Genomic DNA, 20,817 nt, shown 5'->3' with positions numbered 1-20,817 from the left:
CCACCTTCTGTTACTAGGTCTATACCACCTTCTGTTACTAGCTCTATACCACCCTCTGTTACTAGGTCTATACCACCCTCTGTTACTAGGTCTATACCACCTTCTGTTACTAGGTCTATACCACCCTCTGTTACTAGGTCTATACCACCCTCTGTTACTAGGTCTATACCACCCTCTGTTACTAGCTCTATACCACCTTCTGTTACTAGCTCTATACCACCCTCTGTTACTAGGTCTATACCACCTTCTGTTACTAGGTCTATACCACCCTCTGTTACTAGCTCTATACCACCTTCTGTTACTAGGTCTATACCACCTTCTGTTACTAGGTCTATACCACCCTCTGTTACTAGCTCTATACCACCTTCTGTTACTAGCTCTATACCACCTTCTGTTACTAGCTCTATACCACCCTCTGTTACTAGGTCTATACCACCCTCTGTTACTAGCTCTATACCACCCTCTGTTACTAGCTCTATACCACCCTCTGTTACTAGGTCTATACCATCCTTTGTGACTAGGTCTATACCACCTTCTGTTACTAGGTCTATACCACCCTCTGTTACTAGGTCTATACCACCCTCTGTTACTAGGTCTATACCATCCTTTGTGACTAGGTCTATACCACCTTCTGTTACTAGGTCTATACCACCCTCTGTTACTAGGTCTATACCATCCTTTGTGACTAGGTCTATACCACCTTCTGTTACTAGGTCTATACCACCCTCTGTTACTAGGTCTATACCACCCTCTGTTACTAGGTCTATACCATCCTTTGTGACTAGCTCTATACCACCCTCTGTTACTAGGTCTATACCATCCTTTGTGACTAGCTCTATACCACCCTCTGTTACTAGGTCTATACCACCCTCTGTTACTAGGTCTATACCACCCTCTGTTACTAGGTCTATACCATCCTTTGTGACTAGGTCTATACCACCTTCTGTTACTAGGTCTATACCACCCTCTGTTACTAGGTCTATACCACCCTCTGTTACTAGGTCTATACCATCCTTTGTGACTAGGTCTATACCACCTTCTGTTACTAGGTCTATACCACCCTCTGTTACTAGGTCTATACCACCCTCTGTTACTAGGTCTATACCATCCTTTGTGACTAGCTCTATACCACCCTCTGTTACTAGGTCTATACCACCCTCTGTTACTAGGTCTATACCACCTTCTGTTACTAGGTCTATACCACCTTCTGTTACTAGCTCTATACCACCCTCTGTTACTAGGTCTATACCACCCTCTGTTACTAGGTCTATACCACCTTCTGTTACTAGGTCTATACCACCCTCTGTTACTAGGTCTATACCACCCTCTGTTACTAGGTCTATACCATCCTTTGTGACTAGCTCTATACCACCTTCTGTTACTAGCTCTATACCACCCTCTGTTACTAGGTCTATACCACCTTCTGTTACTAGGTCTATACCACCCTCTGTTACTAGCTCTATACCACCTTCTGTTACTAGGTCTATACCACCTTCTGTTACTAGGTCTATACCACCCTCTGTTACTAGCTCTATACCACCTTCTGTTACTAGCTCTATACCACCTTCTGTTACTAGCTCTATACCACCCTCTGTTACTAGGTCTATACCACCCTCTGTTACTAGGTCTATACCACCTTCTGTTACTAGGTCTATACCACCCTCTGTTACTAGGTCTATACCACCCTCTGTTACTAGCTCTATACCACCTTCTGTTACTAGCTCTATACCACCCTCTGTTACTAGGTCTATACCACCTTCTGTTACTAGGTCTATACCACCCTCTGTTACTAGCTCTATACCACCTTCTGTTACTAGGTCTATACCACCTTCTGTTACTAGGTCTATACCACCCTCTGTTACTAGCTCTATACCACCTTCTGTTACTAGCTCTATACCACCTTCTGTTACTAGCTCTATACCACCCTCTGTTACTAGGTCTATACCACCCTCTGTTACTAGCTCTATACCACCCTCTGTTACTAGGTCTATACCACCCTCTGTTACTAGGTCTATACCATCCTTTGTGACTAGGTCTATACCACCTTCTGTTACTAGCTCTATACCACCCTCTGTTACTAGGTCTATACCACCCTCTGTTACTAGGTCTATACCATCCTTTGTGACTAGGTCTATACCACCTTCTGTTACTAGGTCTATACCACCCTCTGTTACTAGGTCTATACCATCCTTTGTGACTAGGTCTATACCACCTTCTGTTACTAGGTCTATACCACCCTCTGTTACTAGGTCTATACCACCCTCTGTTACTAGGTCTATACCATCCTTTGTGACTAGGTCTATACCACCTTCTGTTACTAGGTCTATACCACCCTCTGTTACTAGGTCTATACCACCCTCTGTTACTAGGTCTATACCATCCTTTGTGACTAGCTCTATACCACCCTCTGTTACTAGGTCTATACCACCCTCTGTTACTAGGTCTATACCACCTTCTGTTACTAGGTCTATACCACCTTCTGTTACTAGCTCTATACCACCCTCTGTTACTAGGTCTATACCACCCTCTGTTACTAGGTCTATACCACCTTCTGTTACTAGGTCTATACCACCCTCTGTTACTAGGTCTATACCACCCTCTGTTACTAGCTCTATACCACCTTCTGTTACTAGCTCTATACCACCCTCTGTTACTAGGTCTATACCACCTTCTGTTACTAGGTCTATACCACCCTCTGTTACTAGCTCTATACCACCTTCTGTTACTAGGTCTATACCACCTTCTGTTACTAGGTCTATACCACCCTCTGTTACTAGCTCTATACCACCTTCTGTTACTAGCTCTATACCACCTTCTGTTACTAGCTCTATACCACCCTCTGTTACTAGGTCTATACCACCCTCTGTTACTAGCTCTATACCACCCTCTGTTACTAGGTCTATACCACCCTCTGTTACTAGGTCTATACCATCCTTTGTGACTAGGTCTATACCACCTTCTGTTACTAGGTCTATACCACCCTCTGTTACTAGGTCTATACCACCCTCTGTTACTAGGTCTATACCATCCTTTGTGACTAGGTCTATACCACCTTCTGTTACTAGGTCTATACCACCCTCTGTTACTAGGTCTATACCATCCTTTGTGACTAGGTCTATACCACCTTCTGTTACTAGGTCTATACCACCCTCTGTTACTAGGTCTATACCACCCTCTGTTACTAGGTCTATACCATCCTTTGTGACTAGCTCTATACCACCCTCTGTTACTAGGTCTATACCACCCTCTGTTACTAGGTCTATACCATCCTTTGTGACTAGCTCTATACCACCCTCTCTGAATAGGTCTACACCACTCTCTGTTACTATGTCTATACCAACCTCCATGACTTGGTCTACACACTAGATCTATACAGTCCTTCATGACTAGGTCTATGCCACTCCCTGTGTCTAGGTCTGTAATACAATATGTGACAAGGTCTATACCAAAATCCTCTACTAGGCCTTAACCAATGTCTATAGCACCGTGCATACTAGGTATATACAATACTGTGTCTGTATCACTCTCCTTCACTAAGTCTATACATCTGTCTGTGACTAAACATATACCATCCCCGGTGACCACATCTATACCATCCCATGTAACTAGATCTATACCACCTTTCATGACTAGGTATATTGTTCCCAATACATGCTTAACTGTATGCATAGAATAATATATATCTGGAATATTTTTGTAACTTCTAGTTTTGATGTCTACAGGTCAGTAGTTACATCAGTCATCCACCACAGACTAATGGATTCTTGCAACCATCTGGCAAAGGCCCTACACGGGATCCGGCACCTCAGAGAACGGTATATAAAAGTGTAGCATGCTACATATGGGCAGTACAGGGTTATTGTATGGCATTACCAAATCTTCTATAGGTATTGTATTGTACTACAGGATCTTGTATCATGGATATTGTATGATACCACAGGGTAATATATGGTACCACAGGATCTTGTATGGGTATGGTATTGTATGGCACCAGTGGATCTTGTATTTGTACTGTAAGGTACCACAGGATCTTGTATTTGTACTGTAAGGTACCACAGGATCTTGTATGGGTATTGTATGGCACCACTGGATCTTGTATGGGTATTTGCTGTAGTTATGAAAACTGTGACAAAACTGTCTCATTTAATTGTACTATATGGGGTAGTTCACACGGAGTAAACTGGCGTGTATTTTGGTGTGTAATTTTACATGTGTAAAATAAGACTCCCATTGACTTCAATGACATTTTACATGTGTATTTTGATGTGTATTTTGATGTGTATTTTGGCGTGTTTTTTTTCATTGAAGTCAATGGGAGTCTTATTTTACACGTGTGAAATTAAACGCCAAAATACACGCCAGTTTACTCCGTGTGAACTACCCCTAAGACTTGCAAAAACACAACTCCCAGCATGCCATTGTCAGCAGCAGCACCAGGTTGGAGCAGAGCAACAGTGACACCTAGTGGTTATAATGAATAACTACACAACAGCCAGTCTGTCTGTCTATCTATCTATCTATCTCCTATCTATCTATCTATCTCCTATCTATCTATCTATCTATCTATCTATCTATCTATCTATCTGTTCCGCTTTCCCTCTCTTTATCTCTTATCTGTCTATCTACTTATATGTCTGTTTCTCTATCTCTTATCTATCTCTCATATCTATCTATCTATCTATCTATCTCCTATCTATCTATCTATCTTACATAGATAGTTACTTAGGCACATGATTATGAAGTTCCACCTTTCTCCCACACTGGCATGCAGGAAGGATAATGTCAGAGATCAGGAATCCCTATAATTTATAATATTGGGGTAAAGGCATAGCACCACATTAATAAACTATTAAGTCTTTCCAGACTTCAATAGAAGATAATAGGTCATTATATAATGAAGTCTGGACAAGTCATACTATAGTACTGATAGAGTTTTATGCCATTTTTACTATATGCAGTACATCTGTCAGATCATCTATCACATGGAACAGCTCATCTCTATTTTTATATTCAAAGTTTATTGAAACAGCACAGCAAGCAAACAACACATAGTACATGTAAAAGAATACACTGAAAAATACAAGGCAAAATACTCTAGTTAGTCACGCTTTGCTTATATGCTCATAAGTTGTGTTAATTGTTTTTTGCTTTTGTAGAAATGTAAATCACTTTTCTTTCTGTTCAGGCCAATGATCTGCAGTTGGTCCGTGATGCTCTGCGCAGTCTAAGAAACAGCTTTAGTGGTCATGATCCTCAACATCACACTATAGACAGCCTGGAGCAGGGCATAGCCAGCCTGATGGACAGACTGCACGCCATTGAGAACCAAAGGAGACAAGACAGGAAGGTGAGCTGTGTGTGTGTGTGTGTGTGTGTGTGTGTGTGTGTGTGTGTGTGGTGTTTTTTTTTTTTAATTTTTAATATAAATTCTTAAATTATAGCAGATATACAAATAGACAAAAAATACAAAAACAGAACTGGCCCAAAATGGCAAGGGCCTGTAAACATATCAAATAACGGAGAACAACAGAAATGCCGGAGCACAGCAGATGACCCAATGGCTAATGACTAAAGGAAGAAGAGAAGAAGAAGAAGAGGAAATAGGGGAGGAAAGAAATGAGTGGTGGGAGCATAAGGAAGTAGAAAGGAGGGGGAGGAAAAAAGGAGGAAGGGGGAAGCAAAGCAAACGGCCCCAGCCCCCTTTTCCATGAGCGCACGACCTATGGACCAGCATTTAACCCCTTCCCGCCAATGGCATTTTTTGATTTTCGTTTTTCGTTTTTGACTCCTCTCCTTCTAAACCCCATAACTTTTTTATTTCTCCGCTCCCACAGCCATATGAGGTCTTAATTTTTGCGGGACAAATTTTTCTTCATGATCCCACCATTAATTATTCTATATAATGTACTGGAAAGCAGGAAAAAAATTCAGAATGGGGTGGATTTGAAGAAAAAATGCATTTCTGCGACTTTCTTACGGGCTTTGGTTTTACGGCGTTCACTGTGCAGCCAAAATGACATGTCCCCTATATTCTGTGTTTCAGTACGGTTCCAGGGATACCAAATTTATATGGTTTTATTTACATTTTGACCCCTAAAAAAATTCCAAAACTGTTAAAAAATTTTTTTTTCTAAAAGTCGCCATATTCCGACGGCCGTAACTTTTTTATACGTAAGTGTACGGGGATGTATAGGGCGTCTTTTTTTGCGGGGCCGGGTGTACTTTTTATTTCTACCATTTTCGGGAAATGTTATTGCTTTGATCACTTTTTATTCAAATTTTTATCAAAATCAAAACAGTGAAAAAACTGCGGTTTGGCACTTTCGACTATTTTTCCCGCTACAGCGTTTACCGAACAGGAAAAATATTTTTGTAGATTTGTAGAGCGGGTGATTTCGGACGCGGGGATACCTAACATGTATATGTTTCACAGTTTTTAACTACTTTTATATGTGTTCTAGGGAAAGGGGGGTGATTTGAACTTTTAATTCTTTTTATATTTTTTTTAACTTTTTTTTAATTTTTTTTTTGCATTTATTAGACCCCCTAGGGGTGTTGAACCCATTGCAATGCATTGCAAAAAAGCATCCTTTCTTTTGCAGGCTGCATAGACCAGCCTGCAAAAGAGAGGATTTGCAGACAAGCCTGGGAGCCTGTACAAGGCTCCCGGCTGTCATGGCAACGGGACGTCAGCCCTGGAGCATGCTCCAGGAGCCGGCGATCCCGGCCAAAATGGCGGCGCCCATGCGCCGCCGGGAAAATATCGCCTCCGGCGCCTTTGACCGCGGCGCCGGAGGGGTTAATGCCTCTGATCGGTCTGGGGACCGATCGGAGGCATTAGAGCCGGTTGTCTACTGCTTAAAGCAGTAGACTATTACGGCGCATGTCGGGAAGGGGTTAAAGGGTATTCCCATGTACATAATCATATCTATATTTGTAGATAATTAAATGTTAAACATTTTTGCCAATATAAGTAATTAAAAATTCTGCAGAGTTTTAAAGATTTTCTCTAACTTTCTTAGTGGTGACCGTCTATATTCTTGATCGGTTGCCATGGATACGACCACTAATGCAGAAATTTTCTATGGTCGGGGACTTGTCAGGAACCCAGCTATGATTTTCTTATTGTAGCCGGGTTATCAGGCAGGGACACTCCATGTATCAGAAGATATCCCGGCCACAATAAAGAAATCATGGCTGATTTTCTGACCTTATAAAATTTCTGCATTAGTGGTCGTATTCATGGCAACTGATCAAGATAAAAGACTGTCACCACTAAGAAAGTTAGAGAAAATCTTTAAAACTCTGCAGAATTTTTAATTACTTACATTTGCAAAAATGTTTAACTTTTAATCATCTACAAATTAAAAAATAATTATGTAGATGGGAATACCCCTTTAACTCACCAGGTCCCTATAGGTCTGAGTAGTCTGGAAGAGAATCCACAGTGTCCAGGCGTCCATGACAGACTCACATGCATCTCGAAGAGACGCAGTGAGATCCTCCATGCCCCGAATGTCTTCCACTTTGCGGATCCAATGGAGAAGAAAGGTTGGCTTGGGCGATTTCCAGAGCACCAGAATACACGCTGTGGCGACATTGATCATGTGGCGTAAGGAAGATCTGCGGTAGGCGTGAAGGGAGTGGTCTTGAGAGGTGGAGCAGAAAGAAGGCCGGCGTGTCAGGGAGGGGAACTTGGAATGCCTGACAGATCAGCCTATGAACACTGTGGTGAGCCTTGTATGTTATGTTATATCCCTGGCACTAATAATAAACTGGAAGAGCTGCACTATATACAGTCCTATGAAAAAGTTTGGGCACCCCTCTTAATCATTTTTAGTTCTAAATATTTTGGTATTTGCAGCAGCCATTTCAGTTTGATATATCTAATAACTGATGGACACAGTAATATTTCAGGATTGAAATGAGGTTTATTGTACTAACAGAGAATGTGCAATATGCATTAAACCAAAATTTGACCAGTGCAAAAGTATGGGCACCTCAACAGAAAAGTGACATTAATATTTAGTAGATCCTCCTTTTGCAAAGATAACAGCCTCTAGTCGCTTCCTGTAGCTTTTAATCAGTTCCTGGATCCTAGATGAAGGGATTTTGGACAAACAATTCAAGTTCAGTTAAGTTAGATGGTTGCCGAGCATGGACAGCCCGCTTCAAATCATCCCACAGATGTTCAATGATATTCAGGTCTGGGGACTGGGATGGCCATTCCAGAACATTGTAATTGTTCCTCTGCATGAATGCCTGAGTCGATTTGGAGCGTTTGGACATTGTATTGCTGAAATCTCCATCCCCGGCGTAACTTCAACTTCGTCACTGATTCTTGAACATTATTCTCAAGAATCTGCTGATACTGAGTGGAATCCATGCGACCCTCAACTTTAACAAGATTCCCGATGCCGGCATTGGCCACACAGCCCCAAAGCATGATGGAACCTCCACCAAATTTTACAGTGGGTAGCATGTGTTTTTCTTGGAATGCTGTTTCTTTTTGGACGCCATGCATAACGCCTTTTTTTATAACCAAACAACTCAATCTTTGTTTCCAAAATGAAGTTGGCTTCTCCAAATGTGCTTTTGCATCTCTCAGGCAACTCTATTTGTGGCGTACGTGCAGAAACGGCTTCTTTCTCATCACTCTCCCATACAGCTTCTCCTTGTGCAAAGTGCGCTGTATAGTTGACCGATGCACAGTGACACCATCTGCAGCAAGATGATGCTGCAGCTCTTTGGAGGTGGTCTGTGGATTGTCCTTGACTGTTCTCACCATTCTTCTTCTCTGCCTTTCTGATATTTTTCTTGGCCTGCCACTTCTGGGCTTAACAAGAACTGTCCCTGTGGCCTTCCATTTCCTTACTATGTTCCTCACAGTGGAAACTGACAGGTTAAATCTCTGAGACAACGTTTTGTATCCTTCCCCTGAACAACTATGTTGAACAATCTTTGTTTTCAGATCATTTGAGAGCGGGCTGTCCATGTTCGGCGACCATCAAACTTAACTGAACTTGAATTGTTTTGTAGAAAGAAATGGTCCAAAATACCTTCATCCAGGATCCAGGAACTGATTAAAAGCTACAGGAAGCGACTAGAGGCTGTTATCTTTGCAAAAGGAGGATGTATTAAATATTAATGTCACTTTTCTGTTGAGGTGCCCATACTTTTGCACCGGTCAAATTTTGGTTTAATGCATATTGCGCATTTTCTGTTAGTACAATAAACCTCACTACGATCCTGAAATATTACTGTGTCCATCAGTTATTAGATATATCAAACTGAAATGGCTGCTGCAAACACCAAAATATTTAGAACTAAAAATGATTAAGATTAATAGGGGTGCCCAAACTTTTTCATAGGACTGTACCCCCATACACATACCTGTATGTAGAAACTGAAGGCCTGTACTCTGAAATACAATGCCTTCTGCAGAATCTCTTGAAGAACAAAAGAGCAAGTTTCCTACCGGTACCAAAGTTTAGGAATATCAGTAGATTCATTAACCTTTGCTTACCCAAGAGGTTCTGCAACAGTTTGGTGGGGCCGTATAAACATTATAGAGTACTGTGAGCAGTATGACAGTGTTTGTGTATGTATGTATACAGTCACTGAGCTCCTTTGTGAGTTCTCATGGTCTTACAATATACAGAAGAGGCACATTATCTACATTTACCATGTTTCCATGATGGAAACTCTCATCTAAGAACTAGTCACGGTCCTGTGATTTTTATGTTTTATTTTTTTTTTTTGCCATGTGACTTTGTTTATGAAAAATATCTAATGTAATGTTATTTGTCTCCTCCATCTTTAGGCACGAGGAAGGTTGTCTGGAACTAAAGAGTTAAATGAATACAGAGACTCATGGCCGCCAAACTCAAGTAAGTCAACCTGAAAAGGTCACTTTTCCTTATGCAAGTGCACCCATAGGTATCAAACTGTGTCTCCTATACATTGCCTTAGGAAATAGAACAGTGGGGCACTAGTAAGATGGCTAATATATATATATATATATATATATATATATATATATATATATATATATATATATATATATATAGGTGTTGGTCAGATATTTCTCCTGACTTCCTCAAACATGAGCATTCTTGGCTTGACTGACCATTCGTGTGTTCAGAATGGGGAGAGAGGTGTGAGCCGCTGCCAGATATCTCTGGTGGCTTATCCTCGCTAAAGGATCAGACATGTTTTGAAATCCAACATGGCTGACCCTTGTCCCCAGACATCTGTTACAAGGTAGATTGTCAGGAGAACTCCATACACAGTAGATGCTGGGCCAGTCCTGCCAATATTAGACAGCACCTAATGTACATGTACCTGTGATATTCTTGACCATGACGGATCTGGTAAAGTGATGGATTCACTGGAAGGATAGCTGTGGTGCAAGACAATATAGACAAAAGCTGAACTATAGTAAACACATATGGAAAGAACATATACTGGTAAGCATATATGGAAAGAAGCAGGCAGTACTTTTCAAGGTGCATATGGATCAACTTTAACAGCAATAATCCCAGGAACGTCACAGTAGTTATTGTAACCCAGCACCAGGGTCACAATCACATTTCACCAGCTTAAAGGGGTTTTCCAGTAGTAAAACAGTGATGGCCCACTTTTATACGAGTAATGTGACTCGTCCATGTGCAGTTGTTCCTGGTGTTGCAGCTTTGTGTCATATTTAATAGGATGAACTAGCTAAGGTATACTGTTAGGCTGGCCTTACACGAACGTAAGTTAAATCCACAAATGGTCCGCAATTGTGGGTTCTCAATTGCAGACCATTTACGGACACATTATATTCAGTGCAGCTTCTTACACCACCGGATATTTTATCCGTGGTGTGTCGTGCCATGACCTGGGTCCGCACTGAATATCGCAGGTCCACAAAGTCACGGACATCACGGCACGGACTGTGCACTTTGCAGATGGACACGGACGGAGTGAAATTAGTGTTGATCAGCAAATTGCGGGCCGCAAAAACCACCACTGTCGTGTAAGACCGGCCTAATTGGGTAGAGTAGCATGAACAGTATACAATGATCATATAAGATTCCTGTAGGCTTCATTACTGTTTTGAGCTTCTTATTACTAATATGATATCTAACCCAATACATATATATTATAATTACTATATATATATATATATATATATATATATATATATATATATATATATATATATATATACAGTCCTATGAAAAAGTTTGGGCACCCCTATTAATCTTAATCATTTTTAGTTCTAAATATTTTGGTATTTGCAACAGCCATTTCAGTTTGATATATCTAATAACTGATGGACACAGTAATATTTCAGGATTGAAATGAGGTTTATTGTACTAACAGAAAATGTGCAATATGCATTAAACCAAAATTTGACCGGTGCAAAAGTATGGGCACCTCAACAGAAAAGTGACATTAATATTTAGTAGATCCTCCTTTTGCAAAGATAACAGCCTCTAGTCGCTTCCTGTAGCTTTTAATCAGTTCCTGGATCCTGGATAAAGGTATTTTGGACAAACAATTCAAGTTCAGTTAAGTTAGATGGTCGCCGAGCATGGACAGCCCGCTTCAAATCATCCCACAGATGTTCAATGATATTCAGGTCTGGGGACTGGGATGGCCATTCCAGAACATTGTAATTGTTCCTCTGCATGAATGCCTGAGGATTTGGAGCGGTGTTTTGGATCATTGTCTTGCTGAAATCTCCATCCCCGGCGTAACTTCAACTTCGTCACTGATTCTTGAACATTATTCTCAAGAATCTGCTGATACTGAGTGGAATCCATGCGACCCTCAACTTTAACAAGATTCCCGATGCCGGCATTGGCCACACAGCCCCAAAGCATGATGGAACCTCCACCAAATTTTACAGTGGGTAGCATGTGTTTTTCTTGGAATGCTGTTTCTTTTTGGACGCCATGCATAACGCCTTTTTTTATAACCAAACAACTCAATCTTTGTTTCCAAAATGAAGTTGGCTTCTCCAAATGTGCTTTTGCATACCTCAGGTGACTCTATTTGTGGCGCTTGCAGAAACGGCTTCTTTCTCATCACTCTCCCATACAGCTTCTCCTTGTGCAAAGTGCGCTGTATTGCTGACTGATGCACAGTGACACCATCTGCAGCAAGATGATGCTGCAGCTCTTTGGAGGTGGTCTGTGGATTGTCCTTGACTGTTCTCACCATTCTTCTTCTCTGCCTTTCTGATATTTTTCTTGGCCTGCCACTTCTGGGCTTAACAAGAACTGTCCCTGTGGTCTTCCATTTCCTTACTATGTTCCTCACAGTGGAAACTGACAGGTTAAATCTCTGAGACAACGTTTTGTATCCTTCCCCTGAACAACTATGTTGAACAATCTTTGTTTTCAGATCATTTGAGAGCGGGCTGTCCATGTTCGGCGACCATCAAACTTAACTGAACTTGAATTGTTTTGTAGAAAGAAATGGTCCAAAATACCTTCATCCAGGATCCAGGAACTGATTAAAAGCTACAGGAAGCGACTAGAGGCTGTTATCTTTGCAAAAGGAGGATGTACTAAATATTAATGTCACTTTTCTGTTGAGGTGCCCATATTTTTGCACCGGTCAAATTTTGGTTTAATGCATATTGCGCATTTTCTGTTAGTACAATAAACCTCATTACAATCCTGAAATATTACTGTGTCCATCAGTTATTAGATATATCAAACTGAAATGGCTGTTGCAAACACCAAAATATTTAGAACTAAAAATGATTAAGATTAATAGGGGTGCCCAAACTTTTTCATAGGACTGTATATATGGATTAATCACTGTTATAACTATATACACTAACTTGTTTTCATCAGAACTATATAAAAAAATCTATGTATATGTAATGTGGTTAATGAAAGTAATCTGAATTATTAATTTTTCTTACAGAGATGCCCCATTCTCAAAGTGCCCCAGTAATGGGAAGTAGTAATTCCTGCACCAAAGTGCTCTATTTTACAGATCGCTCGCTTACACCCTTTATGGTCAACATACCAAAGAGGTAAAACTTCTGAACTGTCTGTACCTATCAATGTGCTCCAGTTACCACATCTCCCTATTTTTAATATCCGGCTCTACCAGATCACTGTATCCTATATGGCGCTGGTCATAATTCACATATTTTGCACATTTGATTTGGCAGAAATAATGGTAAATTGTAGAGAATGCCAGATAATGAAGTCATCGGCACTAATACACATTAGAGGTTTATTAGCTGAACCTGTTGATTTCAGTAGTGTATAAGTGGATGGCAGTGTTCTGACTTTCGTCTGGAGATAGATGTCAGGGGGAGAGAAGAATAGGGTTGTTGGGCTGCAGCATGCCTGATCCTTCTGTTCACAGAGGAGATGGGCTGCTGCCAGAAGTGTCTTCTTAATCTCTTCTCCCCATTAAGAGCACACGCACCAAAATGTATTGAGTGTACATATGTATATGGAGTTGGGCAGAATAGCTGTCACTGCCAAATATCATATTCTCTTCATGTTCGTTTGGTTATTAATAATGATATGTCTTACAGGTTAGGGGAGGTAACACTGAGGGACTTCAAGATAGCCATAGACAGAGAAGGAAACCACAGATACCACTTCAAAGCTCTGGATCCAGAATTTGGTACCGTCAAAGAAGAGGTAAGTAATTTTTTAAGATCGGTGGGGTCCCAACCAGCACACCCTCACCCTAGTGAGTTATCGACACCGCATCCTAGTCATCTGCCATCAACAGCTATACGAACCATTTATCCCCTGAACAATGTGCCAGATGTTTTTGTGGGAGGTCACATTTATAGCAGCTCCCTTTGCTATTAGTGCATTTACACAGAAGTGTGTGGGCTCTTACAGTACCGCCATATGCCCATGATTTATGTTAATTTTTTTTGGGTATGGCAATATTCTTCTATAGGCATATATTGGTACATATAGCACCTGACAGCAGCAGCACAGAGATCATGTGGCTTCATACTTGTCACTTGATTCCTGTGCCCTATTTGTGTATAAGTATGCTTGCCTTCAGAAATTGTGTCATACCATGCCTGATGAAGGGACCTAGTAGTCTCGAAAGCTTGCAGTCTGTCATCATTTTTGTTAGCCATTAAAAAGGTATAAACTATTGAATACTCAATCTTTATATATCCTAAATACCGTATATACTCGAGTATAAGTAGAATTTTCAGCACAGTTTTTGTGCTGAAAAAGCCCCCCCATGGCTTATACTCGAGTCAGCAAAAAAAAATTAATTATTTTCTTTTTTTTTTGGAGGGGGGGGGGTCTATGACCAGCCGCAATATCAATGTATAGAATCTCCCATAAAATAGTGGAAAAAAAATACAGATGCTTTAAAAAAAAATAAAAGTTGCAAATCCCTCCTTTCCCTAGAATACATGCAAAAGTAGAAAATGACTGTAAAAGACATACACATTAGGTATCCCTGTGTCTGACTGTGCCCGGTCTACTGAATATAGGGGATCTGCAGTGCTCCTGTTCCGTCGGGAAGGGGTTAATAGGAGCACTGCAGATACCCTATATTCAGCCAGGCTGAATTCCAAGTGGAGGGGGGGAAAACAGTCCTCAAGGTCAGGGAAGGGGCAGACAGACAACCAAAACACCCCCTCCCCTTCCCCAGCAACTACTGCACCCAAAAACTCCGACCATTTTAATTTTTGAAATTTTCTAGTAGCTGCTGCATTCCCCCCCCCCTCCCCCCCTCGGCTTATACTCGAATCAATAAGTTTTCCCAGTTTTTTGTGATAAAATTCGGGGCCTCGGCTTATATTCGGGTCGGCTTATTCTCGAGTATATACGGTATGTGTAAAGCTATGGCTACATGGCGAGTTTGGCTGCAACACAAAAGTATAACATAAGACTGCAGTGTACCGCACCATGTAGACCTATCCTTAATTGTACTGGATGGCAAATATCCATGCACACATACAGTACATGAGGTTTATAATCCTGTTTATACTGACCACCTCCATTTTTTTTCTATTCTCTCAGGTATTTCATGATGAAGACATCATTCCCGGTTGGGAGGGTAAAATAGTGGCATGGGTGGAAGAAGACCACGGAAGCAACTAAGTGTGAGGAGCGCTCTTACCTTCTTGACCAGTACAGAAGACAAGTGATGGACTCAATGTTAGGGTGAGGATTCTTCAAGCTGCCAAAAAAGGTCCCTATGGGCACCAAAAGAACATTGTTTATACACGACGGAGCAATGGAGTCGGCTTTTTAGGAAATAGCGGGCAACGTATATAGAGAATTCCCGCGGATTGAAGAGGAGCATTGCAGACATTCCAGTTTACAGAGGAGCTTGTCCATGATGGATGGATAGTAAAAGCTTCTTGACTGTACATATCCTGATGGAGCAAATTCAGTATTTTTACAATGGGCAAAAAAGTTACATCTAAGGTTTTGGAGCGTCCTATTTTGATAGAGTACATGTTAGTTTTCCAGTAGACACTTTTAAGACGTCTGTGTTTTCACTAATAATGTATAAGGTACCTTAATGGACGAAAGAGTTCCAAACCTCAGCTGATACGTAGGAACGTCATGTTCTGATACAGATGGTAAAGCTGGAGTCCAGGTATGAGTATCTGCCTTCACATAGCATTAACCTTCCAGAGAGGAGAAGAGCCATCTTGTGGGTAATAATGAAAACCTTGGCTCTAGGTATATTGTGCTACTATATGTACATAATAAGTTGTCACATAGAGATAACACTGACGTATAGGAGGAAAGGTGAGTGATGCCATGGGTACCGTGATTCATTCACTCTATTAGATCCTGTTCACACCATGTTTTTGCATCTTGTTGAAAAATACAGTAATGTTTTTATTTCAAGATTGAAAACAGAACCTGCATCATTTTGTGTTATGTGGCGTCCTGTTTTAATGACTAAAACAGTTCGGCACTTTTCAACAAGTTGCTAAAACGTTTGCCTTAAAAGGGTTTTCCATTAATGACGTTTATTACCTATCCACTCGATATAGGATAAGTGGCTGGTCGCTGGGGTCTGAACACCGGGACCCACATTGATCAAGGGAATGAGGGTCTCAAAGTGTCCCACATGAATGATCCACAAAGGCCTCCATTGACTTCTGTCTGACTTCCACTTGATCACTATTAGTCCCTAAGAAGTGAACGTGAAGTCTGTTAGCATGCGCATCACTACTCCAATCACATGGGGCACTTGGGGACCCTCATTCGGCTGATTGGTAAGGGTCCCAATGGACAGATTCCTAGTGATCAGACACTTGTCCCCTTTCCTTTGGATAGAGGGGAACTGTTAGAAGATAAAATCCTTAATCGGATTATTCAGTTAGTCTTAAAGGGTGCACTCCCATTTGTCCCTCTTTTTTCTGATCAGTGAGGGTCTGTGCGGTCGGACCCACACCAATCTACACATTAGAACTGGAGATAACTTCCTTTGGTGGGAAAGCCATTTGAATGAAATATCATAAATCTTATAAGAGAATATTGTTGAAAAATCCCTGTTAAATGTTTAGATTTTTTGATATTTATTTTGCATATTAGATGTGACAAGTATATTGTCCTGTAATAATATCAATGCATACCCGTAGGGGTTCACTTATAAATGTAATGCAACGCCTGCTGAAGGGTTTTACTGACGGGAGGCCGAAGTTTGGTCTGAAAGGAGTGTCTGGATTGGAAACCTCATTTTCAACCCCTCTACTACAGGGAATCCTGTGGTTTCATAGGGTATCTCTATTTATGTAGGATCTGGCACAGACATGCATTACATGGGCAGCCTACTTATAAATGGAGACTGTAATACTTAATTCCCTCTGTGGTGGCGCTGTAGAGAAAGGAAGCATTGCCATTCCCTACTCCCAGCAGTGGAACAACAGTATACACAGAGGACCCTTATAAGAAAGGATTGCATCTAATCTCTGTCTTACATGACACGTCTGTCTGATGTCTGAAAGTTGCTTTATTTAATATTCGATTGCACTGATATGTCTGAAGTACCAGCAGTAAGCACTAGGGGCACTGATATTAAAGGGAACCTGCCACTTACATTCTGGGACACTAAAACACCGATAAGTCCTTACGGCCTGGTGGTATAGCGTCCCAAATATCCCTGTATTATACCTTTCTATGCCAGGGATAAAAAATAAACTTTTATACTTACCTAGCACCAACAGTTCTTGGCGCATGCGCAGGTCTGCAGTGGTTTCTGGGGCAATACAACTCCTGATGTCCAGTGGACGCGCAGCGAACCCAACGTGTACAGGGAACGTCAGAGTTAAGTCCAAAGAGGTTTACCGGACTTCTCTGTGGATAAGTATAATCTGGCAGTATATTGGATATTTGGGACACTGAACCACTGGTTCTAAGGACCTGTTGTAGTGTCTCAAAATTACATATTAGGTTCCCTTTAAGGCCGAGATGTTGTACTACATTATACTAGGCCTTTACGGGTCTCATATATGTATCTGTAGTGTTCACTTCTCTGCCTTCTGGTTTGCACTGGTTACTGGTCTGAATACTGCCTTTACTGTAATGTAGGTTCTTATTTCACTGTTTGTGGAGATGGCTCTGTGCTTGGTTCTAAGATCCCTGTTCTCCTCTTGTGAGATCCCCTTATAATTCCCCTATTCAGTCACCCCCTTTCCTTTATCTGCTTTTCGGGCTGAGCATACAAGTGCCATTTAAGATGGCCATATACTTAGAAAAATATGCAAATCTGTGTCTCAAGATGTAAATAGGAAAACAGTGCCTCTGCTTGCTGCCCTCTAGGGGCAGGCCCCTTAAACATCGTGTTCCTTTTGGAATACCGTATTTTTCGGACTATAAGACGCACTTTTTTCCCCCAAAATTTTGGGGGAAAATAAGGGTGCGTCTTATAGTCTGAAGGTGGCGCCTGGCACCCGCAGTAATAGAGAGGCGGAAGCCGGCAAGTGATAGACGCCATTACAGGTGCCGGGGCCTGCGACATCGCTGCCCTGCCCTGCATGAAGCCAGCAGTGGGAGGAGTGATGCTATTCCTCTCCTCCGTCCCCCCGCCGCTGGCTTCATGCAGGGCAGGGCAGCGATGTCTCAGGCCCCGGCGTCTATCCCTCCCCGGCATCCGCCTCTCTAGTACAGCGGATGCCGGGTCAGTATCAGCGGCCCCTTCTCCCCCGGGGCCGGTCCCCACCGGCCCCGTACCTGTGACGTTGCAGGCCAGCTCCTGCACGGCGATATCACAGGAGCCGACCTGTTCGGGTGACAGCCGGGAGCCTAACGAGGCTCCCAGGCCTGTCACTGCTATATTAGTATTGCGGCTGGTCTCTATGACCAGCCGTAATACTAATAGACAGAATGTCCCATAGACGGCAATACAGTTGTATTGCCGTCTATGGGACTTGCGATCAAGTGACCGCAGGTTCAAGCCCCCGGGGGGAATAAAATAGTAAAAAAAAAAAAGCTTTAAAAATATGAAATAAATAAAAGTTCTAAATCACCTCCTGTTTTTTTTTCAATACAAGGTGATCTAAGCAATAGATATCCCCCAAAATGGTATAACTAAAAAGTACAGCTGGCCCCGCAAAAAAAACGCCCTATACATCCCCGTACAGCTGCAGGGTCACCTGTCAATGTGGCCTTGCAGCTGTTGCAAAACTACAACTCCCATATATTAAATATTTTACCAGTTTTTGCTTCAAAATTTTTTTTCCCTATTTTCCTCCTCTAAGGAGTGATATTATCCCCATATACTTAGAGGAATACTTCACCAAGAAAGTGTAAAGAAAAGTCATGCAATCTTCCAGCCCATTAACCTTATCCTTTCTTTTGTTTTGTCTCATATTACAGATAAAACTAAAAAAATACATTTAAAAAACCCCTCTCCTCTGTGTCCCAGGTGCTCAGCCATGTCCCCCTCCTCCTGCTCATACTCATGTTACTGTCTGTAATACAAGTGGCCTCCCTGCTGTGCCCCAAAGGCTCCTTAAGCCCTGCCCCCTTGACTAAATCAGCAAGACATTTCCACCTTTGTTCTAAGTAGTATTTCTGTTCTATATTTCTAGACTGTTAGTCTAGAAGATCACAAAGAACATTCTTCAGAATTCTTCTTGGTCTAGTGTTCCTTTAAAGTAAAGTCATGTGAGATCTTCTGCCCCCCTCCAAGTTTTGTCAGGTCTGACTGACTCTCATGTGATATTGGGGGAAGGATCAGCCAGTTGAATTTCAGGGCTGATAATCCGCCTCCAGAGGTGCCTACAGCAGCTTAAAGGGGTTGTCCAGGATTTTTTTTTTCATAGCCTCGCTTTACGATAGGCCATAAATATGTATTTTGTGGGGCCCAACAGCTGGCTCTCAGATGGATCAGCCGTTTGACTCTGCATCAGTTCCCCTTACTATACCGTATTTTTGGGCCTGGCCATCTGTAAAAGGTCAAATCATAAAACTAAGTCCCTTGTATAAATGACACCTGCCTGTCACAGCCCTTGTCCTGACTACCTCCTAGTTCTTCCCTGTTTGCTGCTATATTCATTGTGACATCACTGGTAAGAACATATTACATCATCAGATTCACAGGACATCACATACGTTCACCCCCAAACTGCTGCTATACACGCCTGCTATACCTCATATCTGCAAACATTACCCTCTTCTATGGGGCTACATTACATGGTGTCTTATTTGCAGGGACCCTGTCATGAGGATTTAGGGCTGCAGTATGCCACCAACCTGATGCCCAGGAGGGTTCCTCTACTTTATGCAATATAATACTACAGTATTCCCATGACTACATAGTCATCAGGGTGGAGCCACTTTCTGGAGAAGTCACACTGGCCAGTCCCACTCCTGGCTTATTGACGTCGTATAGGTCATGTATGCCATGTCTGGTGCATGCGCAGTAAAGGGAGGCGTACTGGCCTCCATCTGTGCATTGTACATGGGCCTGATGCCACAGGAGGTGGCTTGTGAATAAAGCATTTTGCATACATGACGCAGAACTTGCCACTATATAGGACGACATTGCTGGGAACCTGTTGGGGTATGTTCACACAGAGGAATTTGAGACAGTCTTCCACTTCAAAATCTTCTCGAAAAACCGGCCCTATTCTGCTTCCCAGTGTTTTCAATGCAGGGACAGACGCCTGGTTTTTTTCAACACATTAAAAAAAGTGTACTAAACGAAGTGTACTAAAGCCGTGGCACTAGGCGCAGGTCCCAAAGGGCTCGTTTTTACAGAGGATTTTGAGGCTGTGTGAATATAACCTTATACTCGTGGATAGCAGGATGGTGGTGGTTTTGGGGCCCAATTCCTCATGACAAGTTTCCTTAACAGGGGTGTTCTGACTCTATCCATTTTTTCATTATTATTTCACAGTACTCCTGAGGGGGCGATAAATATAAAAAACCTTTACTCACCTCTCTTCAAACCTCTGTTTGCTTCAGTCGTCTGTATACAGGTCCCCCAGTGATGTCTAAGTGACCGCTGCGGTCAATTACAGGTGAACTCTTCACAGATGGAGTGTGACGGTCACCACCGGCGCCAGCAGTCACTTGGCACCAACATCCAGGGGAGTTTTAGACTAAAGACCGAACCTGCAGCCTCTAGAAACAGAGGCCTGGGGAGAGGCGAGTAAAGGTTTTTCTATGTATGGCTCATTGTATAAAGTTCTAGATGGAATTGACTCCCCCGCCATCCCCATTCCTCCATACTCCAGCAGTAGATTTCTATTCGCAATCCTCCATTACCTGCTATCTAGAAAGCATTGTAAGGAGGAGAGAAGAAGGTCGGGATTTTGGAGATGTGTTGGTCAGTATAAGAAGA

The 20,817-nt window shown here is 42.0% G+C and overlaps 1 protein-coding gene across 6 annotated transcripts in view; it reads left to right on the top strand.

The window, feature by feature from the left end:
- DIXDC1 (DIX domain containing 1) overlaps nucleotides 1-15,795 on the top strand; it is a 101,415-nt gene extending 85,620 nt beyond the window's left edge. For all 6 annotated transcript variants that reach the window (XM_075279786.1, XM_075279789.1, XM_075279788.1 and 3 more), the window contains 6 exons: nucleotides 3,723-3,815; nucleotides 5,186-5,347; nucleotides 9,824-9,890; nucleotides 12,928-13,039; nucleotides 13,556-13,664; nucleotides 15,027-15,795. In XM_075279786.1, coding sequence (XP_075135887.1) covers nucleotides 3,723-3,815; nucleotides 5,186-5,347; nucleotides 9,824-9,890; nucleotides 12,928-13,039; nucleotides 13,556-13,664; nucleotides 15,027-15,107 — 624 coding nt within the window. In that variant the 3' untranslated portion in view covers nucleotides 15,108-15,795. The remainder of the gene's footprint in view (nucleotides 1-3,722; nucleotides 3,816-5,185; nucleotides 5,348-9,823; nucleotides 9,891-12,927; nucleotides 13,040-13,555; nucleotides 13,665-15,026) is intronic.
- The last annotated feature ends 5,022 nt before the right edge of the window (nucleotides 15,796-20,817 follow it).

This window comes from Leptodactylus fuscus, chromosome 6, assembly GCF_031893055.1.
Source record: "Leptodactylus fuscus isolate aLepFus1 chromosome 6, aLepFus1.hap2, whole genome shotgun sequence".
NCBI lineage: Eukaryota > Metazoa > Chordata > Amphibia > Anura > Leptodactylidae > Leptodactylus > Leptodactylus fuscus.
The sequence above is the reverse complement of the archived record's forward strand: the minus strand, read 5'-3'. Positions and strand labels throughout refer to the sequence as shown.